Genomic DNA, 27,870 nt, shown 5'->3' on the forward strand with positions numbered 1-27,870 from the left:
CGACACCGGAAGTAGCCGGCCTGTTTGACTTCCGCTCCCAGAGTACGAGCTCCTGGGGCTCGCCCACTGCTTGTCAGTAACGCACTAGGAGTTCGAGAGTATGGAGGCAGCGCGCCCTCCCTCGACGACGGGGAAGTTTGTGGTGGTCGGCGGTGGCATCGCGGGTGTCACTTGTGCTGAGCAGGTAGGCTGGCTTCCCCGACCCCGGAGGCGGCACCCTCCTGCCCTTCGCCTATGTCCCTCATTAGCCGCTTCCTTTTCCCCCCCGCACTCCTTGCTTTCAAATGTTAGAGACTGCGTGGTGGCCCTTGGACGAAGTTCTTAGTACCTGTCAAGCTTAGCTTTGGGCATAGGGAGGAGTGGGGAGCAAGGTTTTGGGAGGGGAACCCCAAAGCTGACTGAACCAGACTCTGGTCCTAGTTATGTCAGAGCAGCAAAAGGGCGGGGCGCCTGGGTGGCACATTCGTTGGGCGTCTGCCTTCGGCTCAGGTCATGGTCCCAGGGTCCTGAGATCGAGCCCCGCATTGTGCTCCCTGCTCTGCGGGAAGCCTGCTTCTCCCTCTCCACTCCCCCTGCTTGTGTTCCCTCTCTCGCTGTGTCTCTCTCTGTCAAATTTTAAAAATCATAAACAGCAAGAGGGCTTAAAACTAATAGGTACTTGTTCAGAAAATTCAGCCCCATTTCTTAATTAGCTGATTGAATTCAGCTTCCAGGTAAATGCCAGGTCCTTAGTTCATCGTTCATCGTAAATAACTGATAAACTCTTAGGTTTTCTCCTATACTTTCTCCTATATTTCTATCCTATACAAGGTAGAAGAGATTTCATCTCTAGTAATGTTTTGTAAAACAACGAGCAAGTTATTAAATGTAGGTGGGGAGTGCTTTTCTGATTCTAGTGAATAATCAGACCACACACACACACACACTCTCTCTCTCTCTCTCCAAAAAGGACTAGATTATTTTGTTGTTATAAAGTAAGCAGAAGCAATTATTGAAGTCACAGAAGTAGTGCAAGAAATTCAAATTTTTTTTTACAAACTTTTAATTTTTAGGTGTGTTTTTTCCATTTTTTCACCAAGTAAACACCTATGATCCAGGCATTGTACTAAGGGCTGATTAGTTATGTATAAACAAAGCATGCTACCTCCTTTTTTAAAACTCACGATCTAGTGGAAGAGACATGTAAATAAATCATTCCAATTTAGGGGTGCCTGTGGAGTTGGCAGGGTGTAAATTGGGGAGGGGGAGTCCTTTTGTCTCAGTATAGAAGATTGAGTAAAAGTTCACCAGGTAGACAAGAAAAACCAGAGGGTGCTAAGGGAGGCAAAGATATAATCTCAGGTGGAAAAGCACGGCATTACCTGAGAGCAGCAAAGCTCAAAGTAGGTGGTGTTTGGGGGAGGTGACCAGAGATGAAGGTAGGAAGGTTGGCAGAGACCAGATCGTAAAGGGTCATATAAGTCTTGATAAGAATTTAACAAGAACTTGCAGGTAGTGAGATGATTTGGAGTAGTGGCCTAATGTGGTCAAATGAAATATTTTGAGAGGTGATTTGTTCCAAAGTGTTTGGGGCAAGGGCAGCTGGTTAAAATGAAACTGGAAGGCCAATTGGAAGGTGAATTTGGTACTATAAAGAAATTTTGAGGGCCAGGTGTAGCAATGCAAACAAAGTGGGGAAATAAATTACAGAATATACAAAGAAAAGAAAGGTGGAGAGATTGGTAATATTATCAAGTATTATAGAAAGTTCAAATAAGGTGATGTTAAAAAGAATCTGATGGGTTTTAAGGATGTATAGGTGAATTGAAGATGTTCTTTTTTTCCTTATTGAATTATTGACATTCAATATTGTCTTAGGTGTATGTCATAGTGATTGGATATACATTATGAAATGGGAACCTCAATAGGCATAATTACCCTCTGTCACTATACAAAGTTATTACAATATTATTGACTATATTCTCTATGGTGTACATTACATCCCTACGACTTATTTATTTTATAACTGGAAGTTTGTTCCTTTTAATCCCTAAATATATTTTGCCCAACTCCCCTCCACCCCCAACCCCTTTCCACTCTGGTAATCAACAGTTTGTTTCCTGTATCTATGAGTCTCTTTTGCTTTGTTTGTTTTGTTGTTTAGTTTCCACAAATAAGTGAAATCATATAGTATTTGTCTTTCTCTGACTTATTTCACTTAATATAATACTCTCTGGGTCCATTCATATTGTCACAAAGGACAAGATTTCTTTTATAGCTGAATAATATTTCATTGAATATATTTATACCACATCTTTTTTATCTATTCATCTATCAGTGGACAATTAGGTTGCTTCCATATCTTGGCTGTTGTAAATAATGCTGCAGTGAACATAGGAGTGCATATATCTCTTTAAACTGGTGTTTCGGTTTTCTTCTCCTAAATACCTAGAAGTGGAATTGCTGAATCATATGGTAGTTCTATTTTTAATTTTTTGAGGAACCTCCACACTGTTTTCCATAGGCGATGCACTATTTTACATTCCCAACAACAGTGTACAGTCTTTCCCTTTTCTCCACATCCTCAAGAACACTTGTTATTTCTTATCTTTTTGATAATAGCCAATTGGACAGTTGTGAGGTGATAGCTCATTGTGGTTTTGATTTGCATTTCCCTGATGATTAGTGACATTGAGCATGTTTTCATGTGTTTATTGGCCATCTGTATGTCTTCTTTGGAAAAATATCTTTTCAAGTTCTGCCCATTTTTAAATTTTTTTATATTAAGTTGTGTAATTTTTTATTGTGTTTTTGATATTAACCCCAATTGGATATGTGACTAGCAAATATTGTCTCCCATTCAGTAGGTTGTCCTTTTGTTTTGTTGATGGTTTCCTTTTCTCTGCAAAAGCTTTTTAGTTTGATTTAATTTCATTTGTTTTAGCTTTTTAGCTTTTTGTTTTACCTTGCCTGAAGAAAATGGTTCAAAAAATATTGCTAAGATTGGTGTCAAAGAGCTTACTGCTTATGTTTTCTTCTAGGAGTTTTATGGTTTCAAGTCTTATATTCAAGTCTTTAATCCATTTTGAATTTATTTTTGTATACTGCGTAAGATAGTGGTCCAGTTTCATTCTTTGGCATGTAAGCTGTCCAGTTTTCCCAACATTATTTATGAAGAGACTTTTTTCCCCCATTGTGTATTCTTACCTCCTTTATCAGAGATTAATTGACCATCTATGTGTGGGCTTATATCTGGGCTTTCTGTTCCATTCCATCGATCTGTGTGTCCGTTTTTGTGCCAATGCCATACTATTTTGATCACTACAGCTTTGTAGTAGGGGTTTGAAATCAGGGAGCATAATACCTCCAGCTTTGTTCTTCTTTCTCAAGATTGCTTTGCTATTTGGGGTCTTCTGCAGTTCCACACAAATTTTAGAATTCTTTCTTCCAGTACTGTGAAAAATGCCACTGGTATTTTGATGGGGATTGCATTGAATCTGTAGATTGCTTTGGGTAGTATGGACATTTTAACAATATTAAATCCATGAGCATGATAGATCTTTCCATTTATTTATGTCTGCCTAAATTTCTTTTGTCAGTGGCTTATAGTTTTCAGAATGTAGGTCTTTCACTTCTTTGCTTAAATTTATTCCTAGGTATTTTATTCTTTTTGATTCAGTTGTAAATGGGATTATTTTCTTAATTTCTCTTTCTGATAGCTCATTATTAGTGTATAGAAACTCGACCACTTTTTGTGCATCAATTTTGTATCCTGAAATTTTACTGAATTCGTTTGTTTATTCTGATAGTTTTTTGGCTGAATGTGCTCAGTTTTAATGGTGTAGTACGGAAAGAAATAGAACTTGGTGGAGTTGAGGAACCAGAGTGTGATTTAAGAAAATTCTTTCAAGTGGCACCTGAGTGGCTCAGTTGGTTAAGCGTCTGCCTTCGGCTCAGGTCATGATCCCAGGAGAGCCCTGCATCAGGCTCCCTGCTCAGCGGGGAGCCTGCTTCTCCCTCTCCCTCTGTCTCCTGCCTTATGCTCTCACTCTCTCTCTGTCAAATAAATAAATAAAATCTTAAAAAAAAATTCTTTGAAGTTTAAAGTGAGAGAAAGGTTGTATGTAGCCAGAGGAAAATCATGAAAAAAAGAGCAAGTTAAGCCTCTAAATTCTGTTGAAGCTAATACTAAAATGGTTTTGTTTCCCAGAGTGTATACTGGTTGGGCATTTGGAAGAGGCAGAACAGCAATGCCAGAACACTTCGGAAAAGTCAGGCTAAGATTCTGAGTATTTATTAGTAAGGATTTGCTCTAATATAATCCTACGGCAGGGAAGTGAAAATATTATTTTAAAATAAATAGGAGTTTGTTTAACTGTTATTTAGGAAAATATTTTCTTCTCATTCTCTGCATGACAACTTTAAATTGGTATATAATGTAGTTTAAGTAAATAAGGAATACCTCTTTGTATCATTTTTCTTGTTCAGGAGGCTTTGTTAGTGTTTAGTGTAAATGTATTACTTGTTTTATCAGTATCAGAGTTGGACATTACTCACCACTACCCCATAAATAAGAAGACACAGAATAATGAAGACCTTTAGATGAGGAAAAGTGAGTTTATAGTTTCCTAGGTTAATAACATTATTAAAATTGCATTATCCCTGTCTAACCCTCCATGGCATATATATTAATACCTAAAGTACCTAAAGTTATTTATCATGTATTTTCTCCCAACTTTTTTTTTTTAATAAGTTGGCTATTCAGTTTCCATCAGAAGATATTCTCCTGGTAACAGCTTCTCCTGTTATTAAAGCGGTTACGAATTTCAAGCAGGTAAGAACTTTTGTATAACTTTCTTAGTATTAATGTTTTTAAATTTCAGTAACTTGCATAGTAGTGTAATTATAGTTTTTAAATGTTTAAAATGACAAATGTTCTTTTGATAGTCATTTTAAAATCAAAGCTCAAAGTTTAGAATTATATTGAATACTGAAAGCACCCAAATGATGTTTAATTTCTAGTCCTTTATTTTCTTCCCATCTTTTCCTCCCACTCAGAATTACTTTTCAGAAAATTTTCAAGTTCTTTTAAGGAAAAATGTTATACAAATATAAATATGAATACAAATATATTTGGATATCATTATATATATATATGTATATACACAGCTGTATGTATACAGCTGTATACAGTTGTGCCTGAATAAATGTGTGTTTGCAAATCAGAAAAGTGCTTCTTGGCCAAGTTTACACTTGCAGATAATTAATGTTTCAGATGTGTAATAAGCATCTCAGAACACTTTGTAGTTCCATGAATTTACATTACACACATCATACCATTACATTAGGAGTCTGAAATCATTTGGGTCATAGTATCATAGAAGAGTGATCGCTAAACATTTTTAAAGTGGTACCTCACATCAAAATGTTTTGATTTATGTCCTAATATATGTATATTTACATATTATAAATTATGCCTATACTGTAGTGCTATAATTATGTTATAATGCCTATGCAAAATAATTAAGTAAATCTTTTGTTCCCATACTTCGGTGAAGAATACTACCATAGTCTTTAATACAAGTTTTCCCTTACATCCTGATAATAAAATAAAACTTTCTCATGTTGTAAACTGCTAAGACCAAGGGTAATTTAGTGTAATATGTTGCTTGTTTATAACCTACTTAGAGATACCTAAGATATCTTACTACCTAGGTACAGCCAAAGGACTTACGGGATTGAGAGAACCAGATAATAAATTATGGCTATTAATCTCGTAAAAGAAAAAATATATATATTCAATTATAGGCTAAGAGCACATACATAAGACAAAGATGTATAGCTGGATCTTATAAGTGTTTTTCCAGAAGACTGAATTTGGTGTAACTATCCCACAGTTGTAAGACTTGAGTTCAGTTTTGCTAATTTTGTAAATTTTGTACAATAGAAGAAAAAAAATCTTGGGTTCTAGGCCTAATTTATTTACCTAGCTGCATAGCCTTGGCAAATCTCTGTATCTCAGTTGCTTCACTTGTAATATTAAGATAATACCTTCCTTGCTTAGGAAGTATTAAGGTTGTATATGTTGGGAGTTTAAGACATACTAATATATGTGAAAGTAACATTAGAGTAACAAATATTATGCAAATGTCAGTTCTTAAAATTCAGAAGTAGGAAATTGCATCCTTTTTATCATTTATTGAGCATTTATATTATATATCAACCAGTATGCTAGGTACCCAGTTACAGAGATTGAAAGTATAGAACATACACAAAAAATTACTATTGGTTATCTCCGGAGTCAGGGGACAGCAGTAACGGTGGGGTAGTGTGAGATTCAGAGAACGGGAAAGAGGCACATTTTATTTTATATTAGGTATTGTTTGTTTAATGTTAAAGAACATGTTTTTGTGGCTTCTGTAATTTCTAAAGAGAAAAAAGATTACTAATAATAACTCACATTACTTCTGGAGTATTTACTATGCACCAGACACTCTTCTAAATGTTTTTAATGTATTAATTTAATCCTTAAGTAACTCTATGAAGTAGATTCATATATTATCCCCACTTACAGATGAGGTAAATGAGTCACAGTGAGGTTGGGTAAATTTCTGAGATGTGTATAGATAGGTTTTGAATACAGGCCCTTTGGCTCTATAGCCCTCATGGTTAATGAGTAGCACTTTCTCAGAATAATTCCTTTCTATTGGGGCAATAAATCTATAAGACATAGTTATCATACAATATGGTAATTATACTGATAGTGGCAAAAAAAATCAAAACTGAGGTCATATTGCAATATATGCATAATTATTTTTATAAATATATTATGAATGAGTGCCAAAGCCTGCCTTTGAGAATCCAGAAGGCTTTACATAGGAGGGTGCATTGAAACTGAGACTGAAAGAATAGTAGGTTTTCCCATGTTTGTAAGAGGTTTAATAGAGGCAGGCATGTGCCAAAGTGCATGAAAGTATATTGCTGTGTAATATGCTCTAACAGGTACCAATTCAGTGCTGCTGGAGTGTAAAGTGTGAGGTCGAACCAGTAGGCAGGGGCCAGACCATGATGGGCTTGTATGCTATGGTACGGAATTGTATTTTATCCAAATTTAGATGATGCCAAACTTTTAGATGATGCCAAACTGTTTTCAGCAGGTGAGAACACTGAATTGGAGACAGAAATTTAGTATTCATCATCGTCTCAGTGTCAGCTGAGTCATATGCATGGGATTCAGTCTCCCAGGAAAAATACATACAGTAAAAGAGCCCAGCAGCAGTGTCCTGTGGAACACTGACATTTAAAGGAAGATCAGAGAGAACAGAAGACCTGAAAATGGCCAGCCTTATTAGTCTAGATTGAAGAGGAAAACTATGAAAAAGAAGTATCCCTGAAGCCATGGAAGGCAAACGTTTAATTAAAGTGGTCACAGGACGCCTGAGTGGCTCAGTCAGTTAAGCGTCTGCCTTCAGCTCGGGTCATGATCCCAGGGTCCTGGGATCGAGTCCCGCATCGGGCTCCCTGCTCCGCGGGGGGCCTGCTTCTCCCTCTGCCTGCAGCTCTCCCTGCTTGTGCATGATCTCTCTCTTTCTCCTCTGACAAATAAATAAAATAAAATCTTTATTTAAAAAAAAAAAAAGAGGAGTGGTCAAAGACGTCAGATCCAACAGAATAGTCAGACAAGACAAGGACTCAAAAGTGCCCATATCTAGTAAATCATTGGTGACTTTGAGACAGTTTACACTATCTTCAGAAATTAGTAGGGGGTAACTCTAAAATGACAGTAACCATAAACTTTTCTCTTTTGAAATCTAGCTGCAAAGGGAAAAAAGATGGGGTGGCAGCAAATAGAGGACATGAGGACTAGCATTGAGTTTTATTCTTTTAAGGTGGAAAACACTTCAGCATGTTTACCTGTTGAGATTAAGAAGCCAGTAGGAATGAAGATAAAGAAAAATAAGGAATACATAATAAAAGTCCTGAGGAGGTGAGAGATGATGGGATATAGAGCACAGATTACTGGATTCACCTTGAAAATAGAAATGGGTCAAGGAAGGCAGACTATAGCTGAGAAATGTATAGATGGTGGGAAAGAAGTAGTAAGAGTTCTTAGTAGTCTCTTTAAGCCTAGAGGTAAGGTGATTTGCTGGGAATGCAGAGGGTGGAATGTGTTTGTGAAACATTAGAATGATGAACTTTTGAAAAAATTACTGAGGGATGGAAGATGTTACTTGATGTTACTCTTCTCACTATATTGACACTTAAGCACCGATGGTATAAGAGCAACGGTGGCTAAACTGGACTGGCGGTCATTGTATTCTTCACTGCCACGCACTCAGTTAAATAAATTAGAGCCAGTAAAAAATGTTTTATTAAGTCCTGACTCATAAGTGTACGTGTTTTTAATACTCTGTATGATGAAATGGGTTGTAGGCATAAAGCACTTGTTCTACATACAGGAGTAGTGTTGTCTCAAGGAAAAGCAGTTGTGCTGTTGCTGAGTTGCAAGAGGAACTAATTACTCTTACAGACACCAGCTTTACTTGAAAGAACAACTGACACACTATAGTGATTCATATTTGGAAAATGAGTGAAGTGAGCATGTCACTTCAAGGAACACAGGTGATAGTATTTGTTGCCAATAGGACAAAATTAGAGCTTTCCAGCCAGAATTAGAGTTTTGGAAAACTCATTTCCTCACTGTGAGCCTCGTGGTACTTAAAGACGTTTCTGATGAGATTGTTGGTGATAATAATGTGATATTTTGGTATTGTAGTGATATAAAATGTGTTAACATTGGGCAGATCTCTGTAACTTAGGGAACCACTGTTGTCCAGATGACGAATGTGATGTTACAAGATCCATTCAAAGTGCAGGATAGACCAGTGGATTTCCTAGTAACAGGATGAAAATTTCTTTGATATGGTTTCAAATTCTACATAGCAACTAATCTTTAAGAAAACACGTTTGTTGAGTTTTAGTGTAACATCAAAGAATAATATACATTCTCTGAAAAGGCTGCATATACTCCAACCAAATTAACATATTGTAATAGTTTGAATGGAGAAGCAGATCTTCTATTAAGACCAGACAGTAAAGATATTTGCAAAAATGTGAAACAATGCCATTCTTCTTAATTTCTTTTGTTTTGGAAAAATTGTTATTTTTTATTAAAAGGATATTTGTTTAACATGTATTGATTATACTTCTAATTGAATTAAATATTTTACATTTTTCTCAGTTTTCATATCTAATGTAGCAGATATCACTGGGTTTAACTCACATGGACAAAAGTTCTTTGGGGTCCTCAGTCATCTGTAAGTGTGTAAAGGGGTCTTGAGACTAAACAGTTTGAGAACCACTAGGGCCATGTAGTAGGATTTCCCAGTAGTATTTAGGGGGCAGCTGAAGTCAAATGCCAGTCTGCAAGGTGTGGTCCTTCCACAGCACACTGGGTATAGGACTGGAAAAAGCAAGCAGTTCAGTCTGTGGTGGGGGGTTTTCAGGGTAATTAATGGTTAAAGAAAAGAAAGCAAGGAAGTAAAAGTTTGGGCAAAACGTGAAATGATCTACAGTGGAGTCATGGCTGCACAGGAAGAGAAGTGAGTCCAAGAGGATGCTCTTGGGTTTAGACAACAGGAAAGAGTCTAAAGGCTAGATCACAATAAAGTTGGCTAGTAAGTGGATAGAGAAAACTGTAAAGATAAGGGAATCAACAAGCTGTGGTAAAAGTAGGCAGAAGTGAGTAGAGTCAGCCCTCATTTTCCAGGCTAGGAGACTAAGGCGCAGTGACCTGGCTGACTTGCCCGAGAGGTAGGACTAATATTTGAGTTCAAGTCTTAAAATGTGGAGTTAGCCCTCTTTACACTGTATATAGTGCAATTGGCCGACTTTGTTTTATGAATATGAAGTAAGTAGTGTATAAAAACAAAAAGTATTTTTATTATTTAAAATTTTTGAAATATTTTTTTTTTTTTTTTGACAGAGAGAGACACAGCAAGAGAGGGAACAGAAGCAGGGGGAGTGGGAGAGGGAGAAGCAGGCTTCCCGCTGCGCAGGGAGCCCGATGTGGGGCTCGATCCCAGAATTCTGGGATCATGACCTGAGCCGAAGGCAGACGCCCAACGACTGAGCCACCCAGGCGCCCCTTGAAATATTTTTTAAACATATATTTTTACTTTTCTGATCTAATACAGGTTTCTAAAGTATTGGAGGAGTTTGATGTTGAAGAGCAACCGAAAACCATGTTAGAAAATCGCTTTCCCAACATTAAGATTATAGAATCTGGAGTAAAACAACTAAAGAGTAAAGAACACGTAAGCGGATTTCTTTCTTTCTTTTTTTTTTTTTTAAGATTTTATTAGAGAGAGAGAGCGAGAGAGAGAAAGAGCATGAGTGGGGAGGGGAGGAGTGGGGAGAGGGAGAAGCAAGCTCCCCGAGGAGCAGGGAGCCCGATGTGGGACTCAATCCCAGGACCCCGGGATCATGACCTGAGCTGAAGGCAGATGCTTAACCGACTGAGCCACCTGGGCGCCCGAGGATTTCTTTCTTAATGTCAGCCCACTGTTCAATCTCGATGAGCTTTTGCCTGCTTTCTTTTGACCCCGTCTGTACTGCCACCACCACTAAGGTCCTTAGCATATAAAGTTTAGTGATTTATATTATTACTGGGAAAATTTATACTTGTTGTGAGTTTATTATGATTCTATAATTAGTTTGCGTTTTAGCTTTTACATTTTACATGAGCATTAACACTTAACAGTGACTGCTGTGTTCTGGGCACCACGGTAAGTGCTGGGAGACAACAGGAATATTACAGTGAACCTTCCCTGGGAGCGCCCAGTGTCGTAGCGAATATACACATGCACATGTATAAGTATAGGGACGTGAAAAGCACAGTCACTGAACTCTTATCTAAGCTCTGATATTAGAGATTGATGAGGACTTCACAGAGGGAGTAATATTTGAATGGGGTTTAACTCTTAAAGAATTAAAAGAGTTCTTAATTAGGGGCATTGTAGGAAAAGGTGGTGGCTTATTCAAAGGCCCATAGAAAAGGAAAGGGGCACATGAAAGAGTGACACTGTCAGAGGGACTGCAGTGGGGACAAGGAAAGAAGATTGGCAGTCGAGGCCAAAGAAATAAGAGTGTGAAGAGCTGTTTACATCATACCAAGAAATTTATTTTGTAATCAGTGGACAAATGAAGAGATTTTAGGTGGAGGCAGGGTGATACCATGGATACTCTTTTAGGAAGGTAGATCTGACAGCAGTGTTGAGGATGAAGTGGGGTGGAGTGAGGGGCTGGTGGCCAGCAACCAAATCAGAAGGTGGTTGCAATCATCCAGAATGGTAGAAGGCCTGAACTAAGACAGGGACAGTGTAGTGGAAAGAACGGCCCAGATATGAGTGAGATTTCTACTGTAAACTCAGCAGGACCCAGTAACCCACTGGACATGGGACTGAATAAGGGGGGCTCAGAAAAGGGTGTTGTCAGATGATCGACAATACCCTCAGATGAGCTTCAGGCAAGATGGGAAGTGGAGTTTGCCGTTGTTTCCCTAGAGCAGCGCTCATTTGTGAGTTCTCCCTTAGGGAGAAAACACACTTATAATACATTCAGAACACAAATAATTTGACAGGAAAAAATAAGTACTGAATTTTATGAGAAAAAATCTGAATCCTAAAACCAGGATAAATTTCTAATATTTATAGTAGTACATATCCTATATAACATCCCTGTCAGTTAATTTACAAATAGAAGTGTGCTCAAATGTGTACTAATTGTGAGGGAATTTATATTCGGGTATTTGAATAAATCAAAGTGCCGCCCATTACCATGTTGAAGTGTCCTAAATGAGATCATGTCTGCATTATCTGTCCTTTATATTCTTTAATGAATTAGAGATTATGTGTTTTCATGTCTACTTCCAAAAATTTAACAGTAGCCAATGAAAAGAGTTCTTGTGTGTGTTTTTACAGTAGCTAAATGCAAATTATTTTTAGATTTGGTCAGGGTCTATAACTACTGTTTGCCAGATAAAATTCTAACCATATTATCTGCAGGAAGACTTGTGTAGAATTCCTGTATGCATTATACTGTGTGGAATTATTGGCTTTATGTTTTTGTTAAGCAGCTGAAGAGTTACAACGGGTAGCCAATGTCTCAGTGGGTATCAAGTGCTACAGTTATGATTTGCCATGTTTTATAAATCAAACACATGGCACAGTGTTAAGCTCTAAACCACTCTGACAAAGTCTGGCATCTCTCAGTCATATGTACTTATAGAATGTACCTTCTAAAGGCTACTACTTCGATGTAGGTTTTCATTCGATATTAAGGAACAAAAACAGTGGATCTCAAATATGTAGTTTTAGACTCAATGATGTCATTAAAAATTAATATAAATAACTTTAAAGCCAGTACGTGCTAGGATTTAAGGTTAACACATTTTTCACTTATATGAAAATGTCCCCAAAGAGCATGTTTGCTGGTGAAGTGATTGTTATTTATACTTAAGCATATAAATACTGTGTTTTTAGCACTTCTAATGTTTTTAGATGATGTACCCTTTCCTACCACACTGTACCCCCACTGTACCCATACCACCTATTAAGGTCTGATACCATTAGAATTACTAGATCTTCCTACAGTAACTTCCACTGAGATCAGAAATATTCATTAAGGCCTGCCCCAGATATAATATCAGAATGCTCAATTTTAAAATTTCTGAATGTTTAGTTTTTAACTTGAGGTCAGCATAGCTCCCTGAATATCATGCGATTCCTTAAGTTTTATGCAAAATCTGGTGTGACTGTACCTTCTTTTCCCAGGGGAGAAAGACTAGTTTTCACAGATTCCCAGAATGGTTCATGGCCCTAAAATGATGGTGAATGACTGGACTGAATGCATTCTCATGTTTACTTTGATTTGCAGTTGCGGTAACAAAAGTATTGAGTGCCACCAAGAGGCAACCTTAATGTATTTTTTTGATTTCCTCTTACTGAATTTTTAATTTTTTAAAAATATTTTATTTATTTGAGAGAGAGAGTGAGCGAGCATGAGCAGGGGAGGAGCAGAGGGAGAGGGAGAAGCAGACTCCCCATTGAGCAGGGAGCCTGATGCGGGGCTCGATCCAGGGACCCTGGGATCAGGACCTGAGCCAAAGGCAGACACTTAACTGACTGAGCCACCAAGGCGCCCCAAATTTTTGATTTAAAATGAAATTGTACCCATAGATGAATATGTTTCTCCTCTCCCCTTCCTTGCTCTGTGTTTTTACAGTGCATTTTAACAGGAGATGGCAGTCAGCATGTGTATAAGAAACTCTGTTTGTGTGCTGGAGCGAAACCAAAGTTGATATGTGAAGAAAATCCTTACGTATTAGGAATCCGTGATACAGACAGTGCTCAGGTAATATTTTGAGGTTAGTTCATGGGAAAGGAATGTGAATATTTCTTAGACTTTTCTATATTTGAATCGAAGTATTCCACTTACAATGTTAATTCCTAAATTATAGAAGAGGTTTGTTTTATGATCCATAAACCAGAAAGTAGTTATAATGTTATTGCCAGTTTCAGTTTGGCTTTGGTTGATAATTTTTGTTTTTTTAGTTCTTGCTGATGTTCTGTGTTCTTTCCATTGTGCATCGTATCCCAGATATAACAACTAAGCTGAAGGTTATAACTTATACACACATTCATTACTGTACTTTGATTGGGAATATGTGATTTGCAATCTTAAATAGTGAATGATCTTTTTCCAAAAAGGTAAAGCATATCCCAAACTTACTGAACGTACCCCTTAGCAAAGAAATTAATATTCAGATCTTTGTAGTACAGAATCATGACAATCCCAGAACTGAAAAAATCATTTGGTTTATTGTTGTATAAACTATCCCAATAAGGTGAAACTCTGTGGAACCTTCTACAACTTTTTCTGGTAATGGATTTCTGGGCTTCGGGGTTCAGTGACCCTTCTTGCCAAGAAACTCTTCCTGGTTTCTGATCATAATATTCTGTCTTACCTCAAGCTCACTGTTGTAGTTCTGTCCCATAGTGATAATTTTACATTTATTAATAATATTTTATATTCTTGAAAATTGATGTTTTCTTTCAGCCTGTTCTTAATTAAATAGGAGTGTAAAGAAAACTAGAAAAACTTAATTATAAATTATAACTTAATTATAATTGTAAACATTTCAGGTTCCTATTATCAAAGACTGAGTTCATAACTATGTTCCAGCTAAGCCCTCTACATACATGACCTAACTGCTTATGATAATCCTGTGTGACAGTATTACTCCCATTTTACAAATAGGAAACTCTGATGGAGAAATTAAGTTTTTACCTATACTAAAGTAGTTATTAAGTCTCTCAGAAGTACAATTTAAACTCATGCCATTTATCTCCATGTCCAGTGTTTTTAACAGATCTTTCTTAAATTATTTACTGTCCTCAGTGAAGGACAAACTAAAATTAACTTTTTTTTCTTGTAGCATTTTAAACAAGTCAATTTCAGTAGTAAGCTCATTGTGAGCTTTTTTAGGGGGCAGAGGAGGAAGGTGGTAGAGGCATCAGTTAGTTGTCTTGTAATGATAAGAACGTAACATTTTTTTCTGATGTTGGACATTATTGTGCCTGCTCCTAACAGCTTTATTTACATTATCTTAATGCTTGCAGAGGCCTAATGAGATAGAATCACTTCTTGTTTCCATTTATAGTTGAAGAACCGAAGGCACAGAGGGGTTAAGCAACTTGTCCAAGTTAATAACTGCGGGCAGTTACTAACTCCTAGAACCAAGGACTCTTAACCACCAAACTGTTGTGCTGCTCATTCATGCAAGTTTTGAGTGTTGAGTGACTCCAGGGAAAGTGTCAACTGAAGGACTAGATGAAAAGGAATAACCCTGTATGTAGGATACAGACCAGTGTCCTGTTAGTAAATTGATTTGATCAAGGAGTTAGGAATGTGTTGAACTAGAGGTCGTGCTGCTTGCTGGAATTCTGAACTACTCTAAATGTACTGACCTAAAAGGCAAGGAAAATCAGCAGAGGCATTGCTATGAAGACAGCTTGGGTAAAACAGAGAGCATTTGTAATATTGGGAGGGTCCGTCCTGGCAGAGTGGGAAAGAGATTTATTTTGTTCCTTTGTAAATCAGATAAAATTCCTACATTTTAAGAATATTATCACTGAAGCTTCTTGCTTCAAGTTTTGCCCACTATTTACAGAACACTGTCTCCTTTTCTTTTTAATACAGGAATTTCAGAAACAGCTTACTAAAGCTCAAAGAATAATGATCATAGGGAATGGCGGCATTGCACTTGAACTGGTGTAAGTATATATTTTAAATCCTATTTAAACACTGCTCTGTGATTCATGTGATTATTGGCAGACTAGAAACATCTTGGTATTCTGAAATTCAAAGATAAATGTAATTGGTTTTCATATATTTTCAAGGAAAATGTCCACTTTATATTTTTGGCTTTCATGGAATTCATAGTTGTAGAAATGTCATTGCCAAACATGAGTTTAGGGAATGTTTTCTGTCTCAAGGGGTCACACACAGGTGACTGGAGAGATGTGACCCATAGAGGTGTTTGGTAAGCATGGACTATCTTGAAAAACAATTTAAATGTGCACAGTTTTAGAGATTTCTAGTCACAGCCCCCACCACTTTTTATTGTTTATACCCATCCTGCTTCACTCATTTATATAGGTACCTGTCTGTCCCATGACTCCCTATTTCAAGATCTGTGGTACTCTCAGCTCTTGGTTTTTTGGAACTTGGAAAATGGTGAACACATAAATTAATATAAAATACTATCTTAAGATGATATTTCAAGTTCAGAGAACATTGAGGAATCAATATCCTGCTATGGTCTACAGAGCATAGATTGTCTTTGTGATTTTATCTTCCAGCGGATGGCTGACATGGAATAGTCTGGACATTTTCAGGCCAGAAAGTTGAGCCCAACTACAAAGAGGACAAATTTGTATCAAAATGATGAATTTGCCAAAGCCCTGTCCATTCTAACTCTTGGACTAGGTTTTTGCTCCTTTTTCGGACAGGGTGGTGGATCCCAGTGGAAGCTTATAAAAGAGTTCCTAAATTGCCTGAGTACTAGGGGCCGGCAGTCATTCTTATAATTATGAAGTTTGTGGCACTATGGAGAACTGCAGAGAAAAACAAACAAAAACTGGACAAGTCAAAACCAAACAGGGGCAAGAGAAAGGAGGACGCACATGACAAATTTTCTCCAGTAGCGATCACCGAAAGTATAACTTAATACTATTATTCTTTACATTGGAAAATTTTCCTACATTCAGAAATCTTCAAAGTCTTAGAACATTTAATCCTATTCCTCATTTTCTTTAGGTTGGAGATAGACTATATAATTCAATAAAACTCCTAAAGAAAGGCCGCATATAATGCTGTTATCTCAGCTTAGGTCCACTGATGATCAGGTGTTTGTCATCTCATGAGAAATGACACACACAAACCCTTTCTGCTCTTCAATAGCCCTCATGTTCCCCCAAGGCAAATGCTCATTTTCTTCAGTGTATTTTTCTTCTTTACTTAGTGTAGGTTAATCCTTTCCTTTTTAAAAGGACTTTTTTTTAAAATAATTTCACAAAACCGTATTTCATTGTTTGTTTTTTTAAGAGTGGTTTTAAAAATGAAAGTAGTTCCGCTATGTGTGAGGATACCTCTGTGGTGATGCATCTTGCTGAGGGCATAGTTCATAGGCTGAGGGGAGTACGGGGTGTCCTGTGAGGTAGGGCATGTGCAGGGGTTCTCATGGTTACTTATTACTGTGGCCTACTAGTCAAGCATCAGTATTTTAAGCTATACTGATACGCATCATACTGTTATATTACTTAAAATTTTTTAAAAAATGGTAGAGGAATTTCTAAGTTATAACAGCTAAAGAAAGTATTTCATAATAATGATGTGCCTATATGTAAATTAAGATATGAAATTTATTACTGAATGTATATTCTACTTTCTGCTCATCAGCAATCCTATATGACCTGAGCAGGATAAAATAGAATATTCTCCAAAGAATGTGAAATTTAGTAACTATAAATATTTGTTTCTGCCATAGGGGAGCAGGAAAAATAAAGGCTCATTAGATGGGGCAGGGGGATCCTTGACCATATTGTCAGAAAGCATGAACATCAGGTGACCTGAAGTCAGATGTACACTAAACCTTCTTTTTTGTATCATCTACTTATTGATTAGCTTGAAAAGTCCACGTGTTATGTTATAGCATCTGTGACATAAAGATGGTGATACTCTGACCATAAGTCAGCATTAACAGTTCTTAGCACACGATACTCTTAGTATCACTACAGGTTCAAAGAAAATCCTAGTATAGTTAGGATGACCGTATATCCTGTTTGTCTAGGATTGTCCCAGTTCATCAGTTGTGCCAAAACAAGTATTAATAGCAGAAAAATCTAATGGACTTCAGGGCCTTGGTGAAATGAATACTAAGCAAACCACATTCTCGGTGAGCAAACCTAGAGAGAAAACTGTGCAGGAACTCCGGCCCCCTCATGAGTGGTGTTGGCCTGTATAGACCACGACCATTTCTTTTTCCTTGATTTTTCTGTGAACCGGATCTTTCTTTGGCTGGATGGCTTGGAAATTTCTGAGGCAAAGGGAGAGGACTGCAGAGTAGTGGTTCCTTTATAACAGAATTAAAATTTTAGTTGATAACTCTGATTCTCTCCTTTTTCTATCTCCTTCCATAATGTTGTGCTTTGAGTACACGAAATACTTGTTACCAAAGAAGTGAGGTATTTTCAGTATTTTAACTGTATACCATCCATCCATCCATTATTGATTACACTATACCCACGTCAAAAAAGCACTGCTCATTTATGGAACCCTGGGGAACATTCATACAATAACTATGTTGGGGAAATTGAGCACTTAAGAGGTGATGCTCACTGTAATGAAATTTTACCTGATAGTTACATATGTTTGTCATTTTTATGTTCTTTCAATAAACTGGTTAAATTTCTTTTATTACTTATTCTACTTTAACTGTTGATCCTGATGGAGTATTACATTGCTCCTTATAATCATTCTTGCTCAGTTTGTCGTAAAATACTTTCTTTACTTTTACCTTCAGAGATAATTGTTATTTGCAAATACAGAGATTTCTATTCAGACTTTCAGAATTGCTCTGAGTAACTTTAATATTCCTTTTAGGTATGAAATTGAAGGCTGTGAAATCATTTGGGCCATTAAAGATAAAGCTATTGGGAATACTTTCTTCGATGCAGGAGCAGCAGAATTCTTGACTTCAAAGCTCATTGCTGAAAAACCAGAGGCTAGAATTGCACATAAAAGAACTAGGTATACAACTGAAGGTAAATACAGCATCTTGTTCATTAATTCACAGATGAAACTGTTTTAACTTTTTAGCCATATAGAATAAGGCTATAAGAACATTGAGCAAAATATTATAGTTGAGAGATAGAAATATAGATAATATTTATTTCTATATCTTATGACTTAGATTTTCCAGGATTTTTTTTAAATGACAAATATGTATAATTAAAACTGGAAATTTAAAGTGAATTAAATGAACCAGCCCATCTGCATCTTTGCAAACAGATGATACAACTGGACAGGAGCTAAGATAATTTTACGAAAAATGCAATGAATTAAAAAAGAAATACAGGGGCGCCTGGGTGGCTCAGTCAATAAGTATCTGCCTTTGGCTCAGGTCATGATCTCAGGGTCCTGGGATAGAGCCTTGCATCGGGGCTCCCTGCTCAGCAGGGAGCCTGCTTCTCCTTCTCCCTTTCCCCCTCCCCTCAGCTTGTGTGTGTGTGTGTGTGTGTGTGTGCGCACGCACGCGCTCTCTCTCTCTCTCTAGCAAATAAATAAAATCTTTAGAAAAAAAGAAAAAAATACAACAAACCTAGTTTTTTAAGAGCTTTTTTTTTTAACTTTTGGCTTATACAGTTCGAAAAGAATTCTGTAAGTCTTGAGGGTGCTAAAAATTGACAAAATGTTTAAAAACAGAATGGCTAATTTTTTTATTGAATTGTAACGGACTACAGTATATTAGTTTCAGGTGTGCAACAGTAGTGATTCAGTATTTTTATACATTATGACTTGGTCCACTCAGGTTTAGTTACCCTGTCACTGTGCAAACTTGTTACGGTACCATTGACTATATTTCCTGTGCTGTATTTTACAGCCCCATGACTTATTTATAACTGGAAGTTTGTACTTCTTACTACTTCACTCTTCACCTGTTCTGCCTGCGCACCACCACCAGCCCTGTGACAACCACCAGTTCTCTATATCCGAGCCTGTTTCTGCTTTGTTTTATTTATTTTGTTGTTTTAAAATATATTTTATAAAATATAATAATAAAAATAATAAAAACCAGAGGCTAGAATTGCACATAAAAGAACTAGGTATACAACTGAATAATAAAAATAAAATTTTTCCTAGTTTAACTTGCATGTGTTTATTTAAAAACAATTTTACTGAAGTATAGTTAACATACAGTGTTATATTAGTTTCAGGTGTACAATAAAATGATTCAACAATTCTATACATTTCTCAGTGTTCCTCATGATAAGTATACTCTGAATCCCCTATATTTCATCCATACCCCCATCCACCTCCCCTCTGGCAACCATTTAGAGTCCGGTTTTTGGTTTGTCTCTTTATTGTTTATTTTGTTTCTTAAATTCCACATATGAGTGAAATCATATGGCATTTGTCTTTGACTTATTTCACTTAGCATTATACCCTCTAGGTTCATCCATGTTGTTGCACATAGCAAGATCTCATCCTTTTTTATGGCTGAGTAATATTCCATCGCATATATACCCCACATCTTCTTTATCCATTTGTCAGTTGATGGACACTTGGGATTGCTTCCATATTTTGCTTGTTGTAAATAATGCTGTAGTTAACATAGGGCTACACATACCTTTTCAAATTAGTGTTTTTGTTTTCTTTGGATAAATAGCCAGTAGTGGAATTACTGGATCATATGGTAATTTTTTTTTTTTTTTTTTGGTAATTCTATTTTTAATTTTTTGAGGAAACTCCATACTGTTTTTTACAGTGGCTGTACCAATTTGCATTCCCACCAACAGTGCATGAGGGAACTTATTTCTCCACATTTTCGCCAAGACTTGTTATTTCTTGTCTTTTTTTGATTCTAGCCATTCTACAAGTGTAAGGTGATACCTCCTTGTGGTTTTGATTTGCACTTCTCTGATGATTAGTGATGTTGAGCATCTTTTCATGTCCCTGTTAGCCAGCTGTAGGTCTCTGGAAACCTGTCTGTTCGGGCCCTCTGCCCATTTTTTATTTTGGTTGTATTTTCATTACAAAGTTGTAGGAGTTCTTTTTTTTTTTTTTTTTTAAAGATTTTATTTTTTGACAGAGACACAGTGAGAGAGGGAACACAAGCAAGGGGAGTGGGAGAGGGAGAAGCAGGCTTCCCGCGGAGCAAGAAGCCCGATGCGGGGCTCGATCCCAGGACCCTGGGATCATGACCGGAGCCGAAGGCAGACACCCAACGACAACTGAGCCACCCAGGCGCCCCTGTAGGAGTTCTTTATGTATTTTGGATATCAACCTTTTATCAGATCTTACCCTTCATATTAACATACATTTGGGGATATATATATAACATCCCCAAAACGCGCTGTGTTTATACTCAACACTTGGTTGAAAGATTATCCATTTTATAGCTCTATATCACAAAATATTAAAATAATAAAGTAATACAGGTAACTTAGTTCAGTCATGCTGTATATATGTACGTATGAGAATCATAACATTGCCTAAAAGCTTGAGAACACAAGTACACGTCTCTGCCTGGCAGTTTTTAGGTCATTTGAATTTTGAGTTGAATTTATCTCTTCAGGAAGAAAACAAACCAAAACTGGTGCTGGTAATATGGGCAGTGCCTTGGGACCTGATTGGCATGAAGGCTTGAATCTTAAAGGTACAAAAGAGGTATGTGTTCATATACTAATTAAACCTAAGATGCAATTTTAAATTCTTAAACCATTCGTTAAAGACTGGTCACAAATAAGTCAAACTGCTAGGTCACTTTACTTAAAATCCAAAGTGCTAGGACAGACAGGACCAATGGCACTTGGCCCGATTCCTTACCACAGGTAAGTGAGTATTCATTCATCTAAAACTGATTCATGCCCTTCTTTTTAGTTCCCCAGGCAGAGAGATTTCCAGGCTCGGACTACAGTGAATATAACTGTCCTATTTTAAATTAATCTTTTCTCAAAGATGCATTATAATATTTTGAAGATTATTAGATGAATTCTAAATAAAATACATATTTAACACCCTAATTGGATAAACAGATGACTTGCTCTTTTTTTTTTTTTTAATTATTTATTTGACAGAGAGAGAGAGAGCGAGAGAGGGAACACAAGCCGGGGGAGTGGGAGAGGGAGAAGCAGGCTTCCCGCGGAGCAGGGAGCCCGATGTGGGCCTCGATCCCAGGACCCCGGGATCATGACCTGAGCTGAAGGCAGACGCTTAACGACTGAGCCACCCAGGCGCCCCAGATGACTTGCTCTTACTCATTTTATTTATTAGATATTTATTTTTAAATAGTTAAAAGGCTGTGATACTTAAATACTGTTAAGAAGCATACATGGAGTCCTTATTATTGTGTATGATTTCTTTTCAGCCTTGGGTAGTTTGGAGAGGAGCTGGCTTCATGGCATATCTAATTTTTGTGATAGAAATTATACAAAATCACTTCTTCCTGCATCTTCAGATCCAAAGATTAATAGTATTTTTAACCTGAGAACTTCAGCAGTTTGGTTCACTAAACATTATCTCCTTTGTACTTGGCACTTTACTAAGGTTCTCGGATATCACAGTAAGTTGGCATGGACTTGCCCTCAAGAGGTTTTTATAGTCTCTAGCAGTGTAATTTTTTAACAACTATATTTGTGATGATCACTGAGGCTTATCCTTAAAAGCATGCCCTGCCAGTGCAACTGGTTGTTTTCTTAGGTTCTGAATGGATTTCTGCTCACTCCCTTCACACAAATTGAGAGGCTTATTTTGGGGCATCCAGTGTGTTTCCATTTATATTATAAGAATTATTTTTTCTATATGTTTCTATAAGTGTATTGTAATTTTTTATAATCATTAGCAACCTAAGTCGTTTTTTGGGAATTGTATGGTGACCAGTATTTCTTTAGTTTTCTCATAAGATTCATATTGAAACTATGTGTGAAGTAAAGAAAATCTACCTTCAGGAAGAATTTAGAATTTCTAAGAAAAAGTCCTTGCCTTTTCCCAGAGACCATTCTAATCAGTCAGTGACAACTGATAAAGGTAAGTAATAAAATAAGGAAAAAAATACAATAACCAGTAATTTAAAAGGAAAAAACCTTACTTAATCTTACTATATTAAAAAACTTGAATTTCCATATGAAATTTGAACATAAAAAGTAAAAATGAAACAATTACTTAATAACGTAAGTCATTTTGTTTTCATTACTTAGTCTTCAAGTTTCCTAATAGTTTGTATTCAGCTTTACATTTTACATGGGGCTCCTGGTGCTTTGACCACCAGAACTCTGTGCGTCAATCAGAATATCTTGCAGATCAAAACAGTTATCAACTAAAAAAACTTTGATACTCTCAGAAGATGAAGTGACTTCCCCAAAATCAAACAGATTGAAAATCTGTAAATTTGGGATTAAGAAACAGATCTAATCCCTATTTCAGACTTCCTGTGAGAACTAGCATATAAGACATTCCACTGTCTTTGAATTCTTTGAATCTTTCCGTGGGAAAAGGTAGAGTTGGAATAGGAATAGTAAGGGAAAACACTGAAAAGTGAGTAGTCTATTTGGACTAAATTCTCAGTGGAGTATAATAGCTTAATAGTTTTAAAGAAATAATTTATAAAGTGATTGTCAGTTTAAAATCATTTTGTTGGAAGTTCTTTGTCTAAATTTGAAGGAAAAATGTTTAGAATGCCGTAATTTTGTAACTATACTGAAAACGATATAGTGCTGATTGCATTATAATTGTTTAAGCAAATGTGCCTTATAAAATTATTAAGGCGTACATTTTAAAGTCCTCTCCTGCTTTTTTCTTTCACTGTTTGTTCTAGGCATTATATTCACATAATGCTAATGACAGCTGGTGATTACATTTGAGAGTGAAGTGGTTTGTTTGTTTGTTTGTTTTAAAGAGGTGTGGCCTGTATATGTGGAATTGACTAATGAAAAGATATACGGCTGTGATTTCATTGTCAGTGCTACAGGAGTTACACCAAATACAGAACCCTTCCTCTGTGGCAACAATGTAAGGTGAACTATTTTGTCCTGCTATGAATATCTTTAAAGTAGTATGAGATTTCTAATTCTCAAGCATAAATAACTATTCATTGTTTTAGTGTAAAACTGTAACTTAAGGAAGTTGAAAACAATTTAGTTTACATTCATGTTTTATTTACAGTATTTCGTATTGCCTAAAGTCCTTAAGCAGTAAACGTCCCAGCATAAGTGTCTTCATAAATAGGACATAATGCACAATTCATTTGTCTAAAGGTTGATGATTCTCCTAGAGAAACTATCTTGTATTTTCTGCCTTTTAGCATTTGAAGCTCAGAAAACTGAGGAATATTGTAATTACGAGTGGGGTAGTCCCATGGTTACTGAGTATTCTTAATGTTGAAAGTCTAAGAATTTTTTAGCTGGGCTGTCCTAGTAGGATTTTGATTCTCTGGAAATTCAGCTGAGTTGTCTAAACTTGGCAGCTGTTTTTTACTCTCTCACCGAAGATCAGCATACTGAGGTGTAAAAATTTGACTTGTTCTTTTACTTTAGAACAGAAAAGACCTCTTTCATTTTTCTTCCCACATATGCTTATCAGGAACCCTGTTTAGTTTGATCTAGGAGAAGACGGAGGCCTGAAGGTGGATGCTCACATGCACACATCTCTCTCTGATGTCTACGCTGCGGGTGACATCTGCACCGCGTCCTGGAGGCCCAGCCCGGTGTGGCAGCAGGTAAGCCAGCATCCACCATCACACCTTGTATCAGATTCCATCTGACGGTAAAGGAGTGAGTCACTACCAGCAAATCCAAATTTCTGGTTTTCCCACTTTGCTACTTTAAGTAGGAGGCTATCCTAAACATTTCAAAAGAATGTTTCCCTTTTGGTAAGTTATTATATAGTGATGGAACACACTGGTATGTCTTGTAATTGAAAAAGAATTATGGGCCATGACTTTTTCATCTTCAAATACTTACCAGCACTGTCCAGTGGAACTCTGTGATGACAGAAACGTTCTATACGTTTGCAGTGTCCAGTCAGGTAGTCACCAGCCTACATGTCTCTGTTGGCACTTAAGATGTGCTGAGTGAGACCGAGGAACTGAATTTTATTTACATTTAAGTTTAAATAGCTCCCTGTGTCTAGTGGCTACCAGACTAGACAGAGCAGCTTCTAGATGAATAAATAACATACTGAGGTATAAACCGTATAGATGATGACCCCTTCTGATCCTGATGACCCAGTTCTGTCTCTGTAGGAATTATGACTGAAAAAATTTCCTCAAGCGACCATTCTTCCTCAGCCGCACAACTACGTCCAACTGGATGTCCACGTCCTCCTGCCCTCACGGTGCTGCCCGCCTCCTCACGGTGGAGCAGAAATCCTTGAGGAAGATATTCAGACCTCAGCCGTAGGCGAGGTGGTCTTAGGAGGAGTAGAGACACAGGTAGATGTTACAGATAAAATAACCAACAACACTTGGTGAAAGACTAGCTCCACAGGTAGAGATTCTCCTTCTTCAGATTAACTGTGGAGTGTGAAGTAGCGGAAGGGCCAGATGCATTCTAAGAGGCACCTTCAATACTTTGTTTTTACAGAGATAACAGTCATAGGAAGAGTGCTTTTGGCCTGTTTCTAAAGTGCTAGCTTGTTTTCAGTTTTTTTCTGTAATCATTCTGTGGCATATATGTCTTCAACTCTCAGGAACTGGCGTTTGTGGGATTTTTTTGAACACTTTAAACCCTCTAGGATAAATTATATCCTTATTATGTGTCATACTCTGCTACAGGCAATATCCGAAAACAAACAGAGGTCTCTTGTTCTGAGTGAATCTAATAGACCTCATGTCTTAATTTGTGGAAGCAATAAGTACACTAACTAGTTTTACATGATCCAAGACCCAAACTGGAGGGACTCAGAGGCTGGTAGACATTAATAACGGTCCAACAGTGTTAACACTGCCGGCCGCCTCCATTAGCCGTTCTCGAGTGTTGTGCTCAGTTTGCTCTGCTCCCTTCCCACAGACCCCCTTTCACTTCATCAAACCGATCTTGTTTATACACAGGAGACGGAATTAAAAAGTCTATCCATTCTACTAGAAATGATTGGGGTAGTATTTTTGCACAAAAAAGGACATTAGTTACAGGGGTGTAGGTTAGCTTATTTAATTCTCTCAATAGCCATGGAATAGATGATGGTGTACATTTGTTTCAGGTGAAGAAGTTAAGGCTGTTAATAAAATAAATATGTAGAAGAGTCAAAGTCTTGACTTTCACAGCCAGTGTTCTATCAGGGATTTCTAAAACTTTGTAGAAATAAACATACAGTAAAGGAGAAATTAATAATGTAAGGGAAGAATTTAAAATTCCCAGCATCAGTTGCTGAAATCTGATAAGATTTCCTGAGGCTGGACAACCAACTAATACATCGATTTAGCACCACAATCTAAGGATTAGGAAGAGGAATGAATTTTTCAGTGATAATTTGTCATCTCTACTTCTGATGATGAACTTACTCTGAAAAAAGAGACTGCTTAATTAGTAGCATTCTTACCTGGTATACCCTGAAATGTTGTATTTATATGTAATCGTTTATTGAAACATACAGATTTGGTATCATCCTTTAATTTTAAAGGCAGTAATATCAAATAGCAAAATCAAGTTTGGTTAGTGTGGATTGGTAACTGCTTCTATGGCAAAGACAATCGAACTAGTCCTCTAGCTCGCTAGATCTAGCCAATCTCAAGGACTGTCAACAGTGAACCCCTTTAAGAAATTTTGTAAGGTATTGTTAAAGTAGAACAATGAAAACTTTCATGTCGTAACATTTTTTTCTTGCAGATGAGGCTGTGGACGCAGGCTAGACAGATGGGATGGTATGCAGCGAAGTGCATGGCTGCAGCTAGTTTAGGAGAATCTACTGACATGGACTTCAGCTTTGAACTTTTTGCTCATGTAACAAAATTTTTTAACTATAAGGTAAGATAGATAAGCAAATTAGTGCCTTTCTCTGCTTGTTAGTCTTATAACTAAAACCATGTAAATAATTATTATTTTACAAAATTTCTTGGAAATCAGTACCTGGTATTATTGCTGGTCTTAATTCCTAATCATTACCTACCTTCCTGTGCTATACTGTTTCATAGTTAAGGGGGGGGGAAAGTCTCTTCTAGGCTTATTTCCTGTTTGAGTACATTTTGAGATTCATTCTTGCTTTGTGGGGGGAACCAATAGCTGTCATACTCAGCGATGAACCCAGTGCTTTGCCTTGCATATTCTTCATGACTCTAAGCTGATGCAGTCCAGATCCTAGATATTTTTTTTTTAAAGATTTTATTTATTTGAGAGAGTGAGTGAGAGAGAGAAAGAGCACAAGAGGGGGAAGCGGGAGAAGCAGACTCCCTGCTGAGCAGGTAGCCCGATGCGGGACTCGATCCCGGGACTCCAGGATCATGACCTGAGCCGAAGGCAGTCGCTTAACCAACTGAGCCACCCAGGCACCCGATCCTAGATATTTTTAATGTTCAGAGATTGTGTGGTGGTGTCATCTGTACAATAAATGCAGTGCCACTCATTTTTGTGAGTAGATTTCTAGAGTAACAACACAGTATAACTGCATATAGTGTTTCCTTTTTGGTACTCACTAGAATCATGTTTTTATCCCCACCTATAGGTTGTATTGCTGGGAAAATACAACGCACAGGGCTTAGGTTCAGATCACGAATTAATGCTGAGATGTACCAAAGGACAAGAGTACGTCAAAGTTGTCATGCAGAATGGGCGAATGATGGGAGCTGTCTTAATTGGTGAAACTGACTTAGAAGAAACATTTGAAAACTTAATTTTAAATCAGACCGATCTTTCATCATATGGAGAAGATCTGCTAGATCCAAATATTGATTTAGAAGATTATTTTGACTAAAAAAGGCATTTCAAGAACTACAGAAAGTTCCAAATAACACCAAGTCACAAAAATAACACCAAGTCACAATAAGGTAAATGCACTGATTAAATGAAGAATACAGAAGTGATAATGATTTCAGTGGGAAAATATATGTAAATTATTTGAACTTTACAACACAAAACTGACCACTTATGTAAATGTAAGGATTTAAGTTACTCATTTCTGATTTAGCTAAGTTGTTATCTACTTAGCCAACAGCTTGGTCTGGCATGCCAGAGTCACTCTGATTGTGAAATCTCAGAGGGTTATGGTTTCAGATTTATATTAATACCTTATTGTGTTTACGTTTGGATTCTACAGGTGTTATGAGCTGAAATAACTCCCTGTCTGTAATAAGCCTTTGTAAAATATTCCATATGATAACTTCGCTATCAAATGTTGGTTATATCAAAAGAAAATAAACATATCAAGGCATAAGAGTTTAAGATAATTTTTGATGTGAAATACTCAAGTTCAAATAACTGACAGTATGAAATGAGAAACATGTAAAATACTTAAGTCCAGTACTTCAGAGATAAGTTCCGTATGTATAAAATATTAATAAAATTGTTATAAACTGTTTTCTTGGAAAATAAACACCTATCTCATGCATCATCAATTTAT

General features: G+C 36.9%; 2 protein-coding genes across 8 annotated transcripts in view; one reads left to right on the plus strand and one right to left on the minus strand.

Moving 5' to 3' along the window:
• LOC118527528 (pyridine nucleotide-disulfide oxidoreductase domain-containing protein 1) lies at positions 1–27,861 on the plus strand. 5 transcript variants are annotated; one of them, XM_078075735.1, is made up of 13 exons: positions 30–184; positions 4,514–4,591; positions 4,733–4,813; positions 10,176–10,295; positions 13,264–13,392; positions 15,241–15,314; positions 18,205–18,365; positions 20,900–20,991; positions 22,215–22,350; positions 23,219–23,331; positions 23,915–24,037; positions 26,145–26,282; positions 26,977–27,861. In XM_078075735.1, the coding sequence occupies exons 4-13, from the start codon at positions 10,224–10,226 to the stop codon at positions 27,223–27,225; spliced, it is 1,287 nt and encodes a 428-aa protein (XP_077931861.1). In that variant the 5' UTR covers positions 30–184; positions 4,514–4,591; positions 4,733–4,813; positions 10,176–10,223; the 3' UTR covers positions 27,226–27,861. The 5 variants fall into 5 exon arrangements, with proteins under 5 accessions (XP_077931862.1, XP_077931860.1, XP_077931861.1 ...); XM_078075734.1 differs by lacking the exon at positions 4,514–4,591 and having other exon boundaries at positions 3–184; XM_078075736.1 differs by lacking the exons at positions 4,514–4,591; positions 22,215–22,350; positions 23,219–23,331 and having other exon boundaries at positions 1–184.
• Positions 21,371–27,870, minus strand: part of LOC118527529 (ATP-dependent DNA helicase Q1-like) — a 336,638-nt gene continuing 330,138 nt past the window's right edge. Inside the window, exon 9 of one of the 3 annotated variants that reach the window (XR_013449106.1) lies at positions 21,371–24,078. The gene's annotated coding sequence lies outside the window, so the exon portion shown is untranslated. The other 2 variants (XR_013449105.1, XR_013449107.1) reach the window with 2 other exon arrangements.

The sequence above is a fragment of the Halichoerus grypus genome, chromosome 6 (assembly GCF_964656455.1).
Source record: "Halichoerus grypus chromosome 6, mHalGry1.hap1.1, whole genome shotgun sequence".
NCBI lineage: Eukaryota > Metazoa > Chordata > Mammalia > Carnivora > Phocidae > Halichoerus > Halichoerus grypus.

Excerpts from the sequence above, each read along its gene's own strand:
- LOC118527528 (XM_078075734.1), top strand. The coding sequence starts at position 101 with ATGGAGGCAGCGCGCCCTCCCTCGACGACGGGGAAGTTTGTGGTGGTC. Across the intron at positions 20,992-22,214 it reads ATCTTAAAGGTACAAAAGAG|TTTTCTCATAAGATTCATAT; the intron begins GTATGTGTTCAT and ends GTATTTCTTTAG. Across the intron at positions 24,038-26,144 it reads CCAGCCCGGTGTGGCAGCAG|ATGAGGCTGTGGACGCAGGC; the intron begins GTAAGCCAGCAT and ends TTTTTCTTGCAG.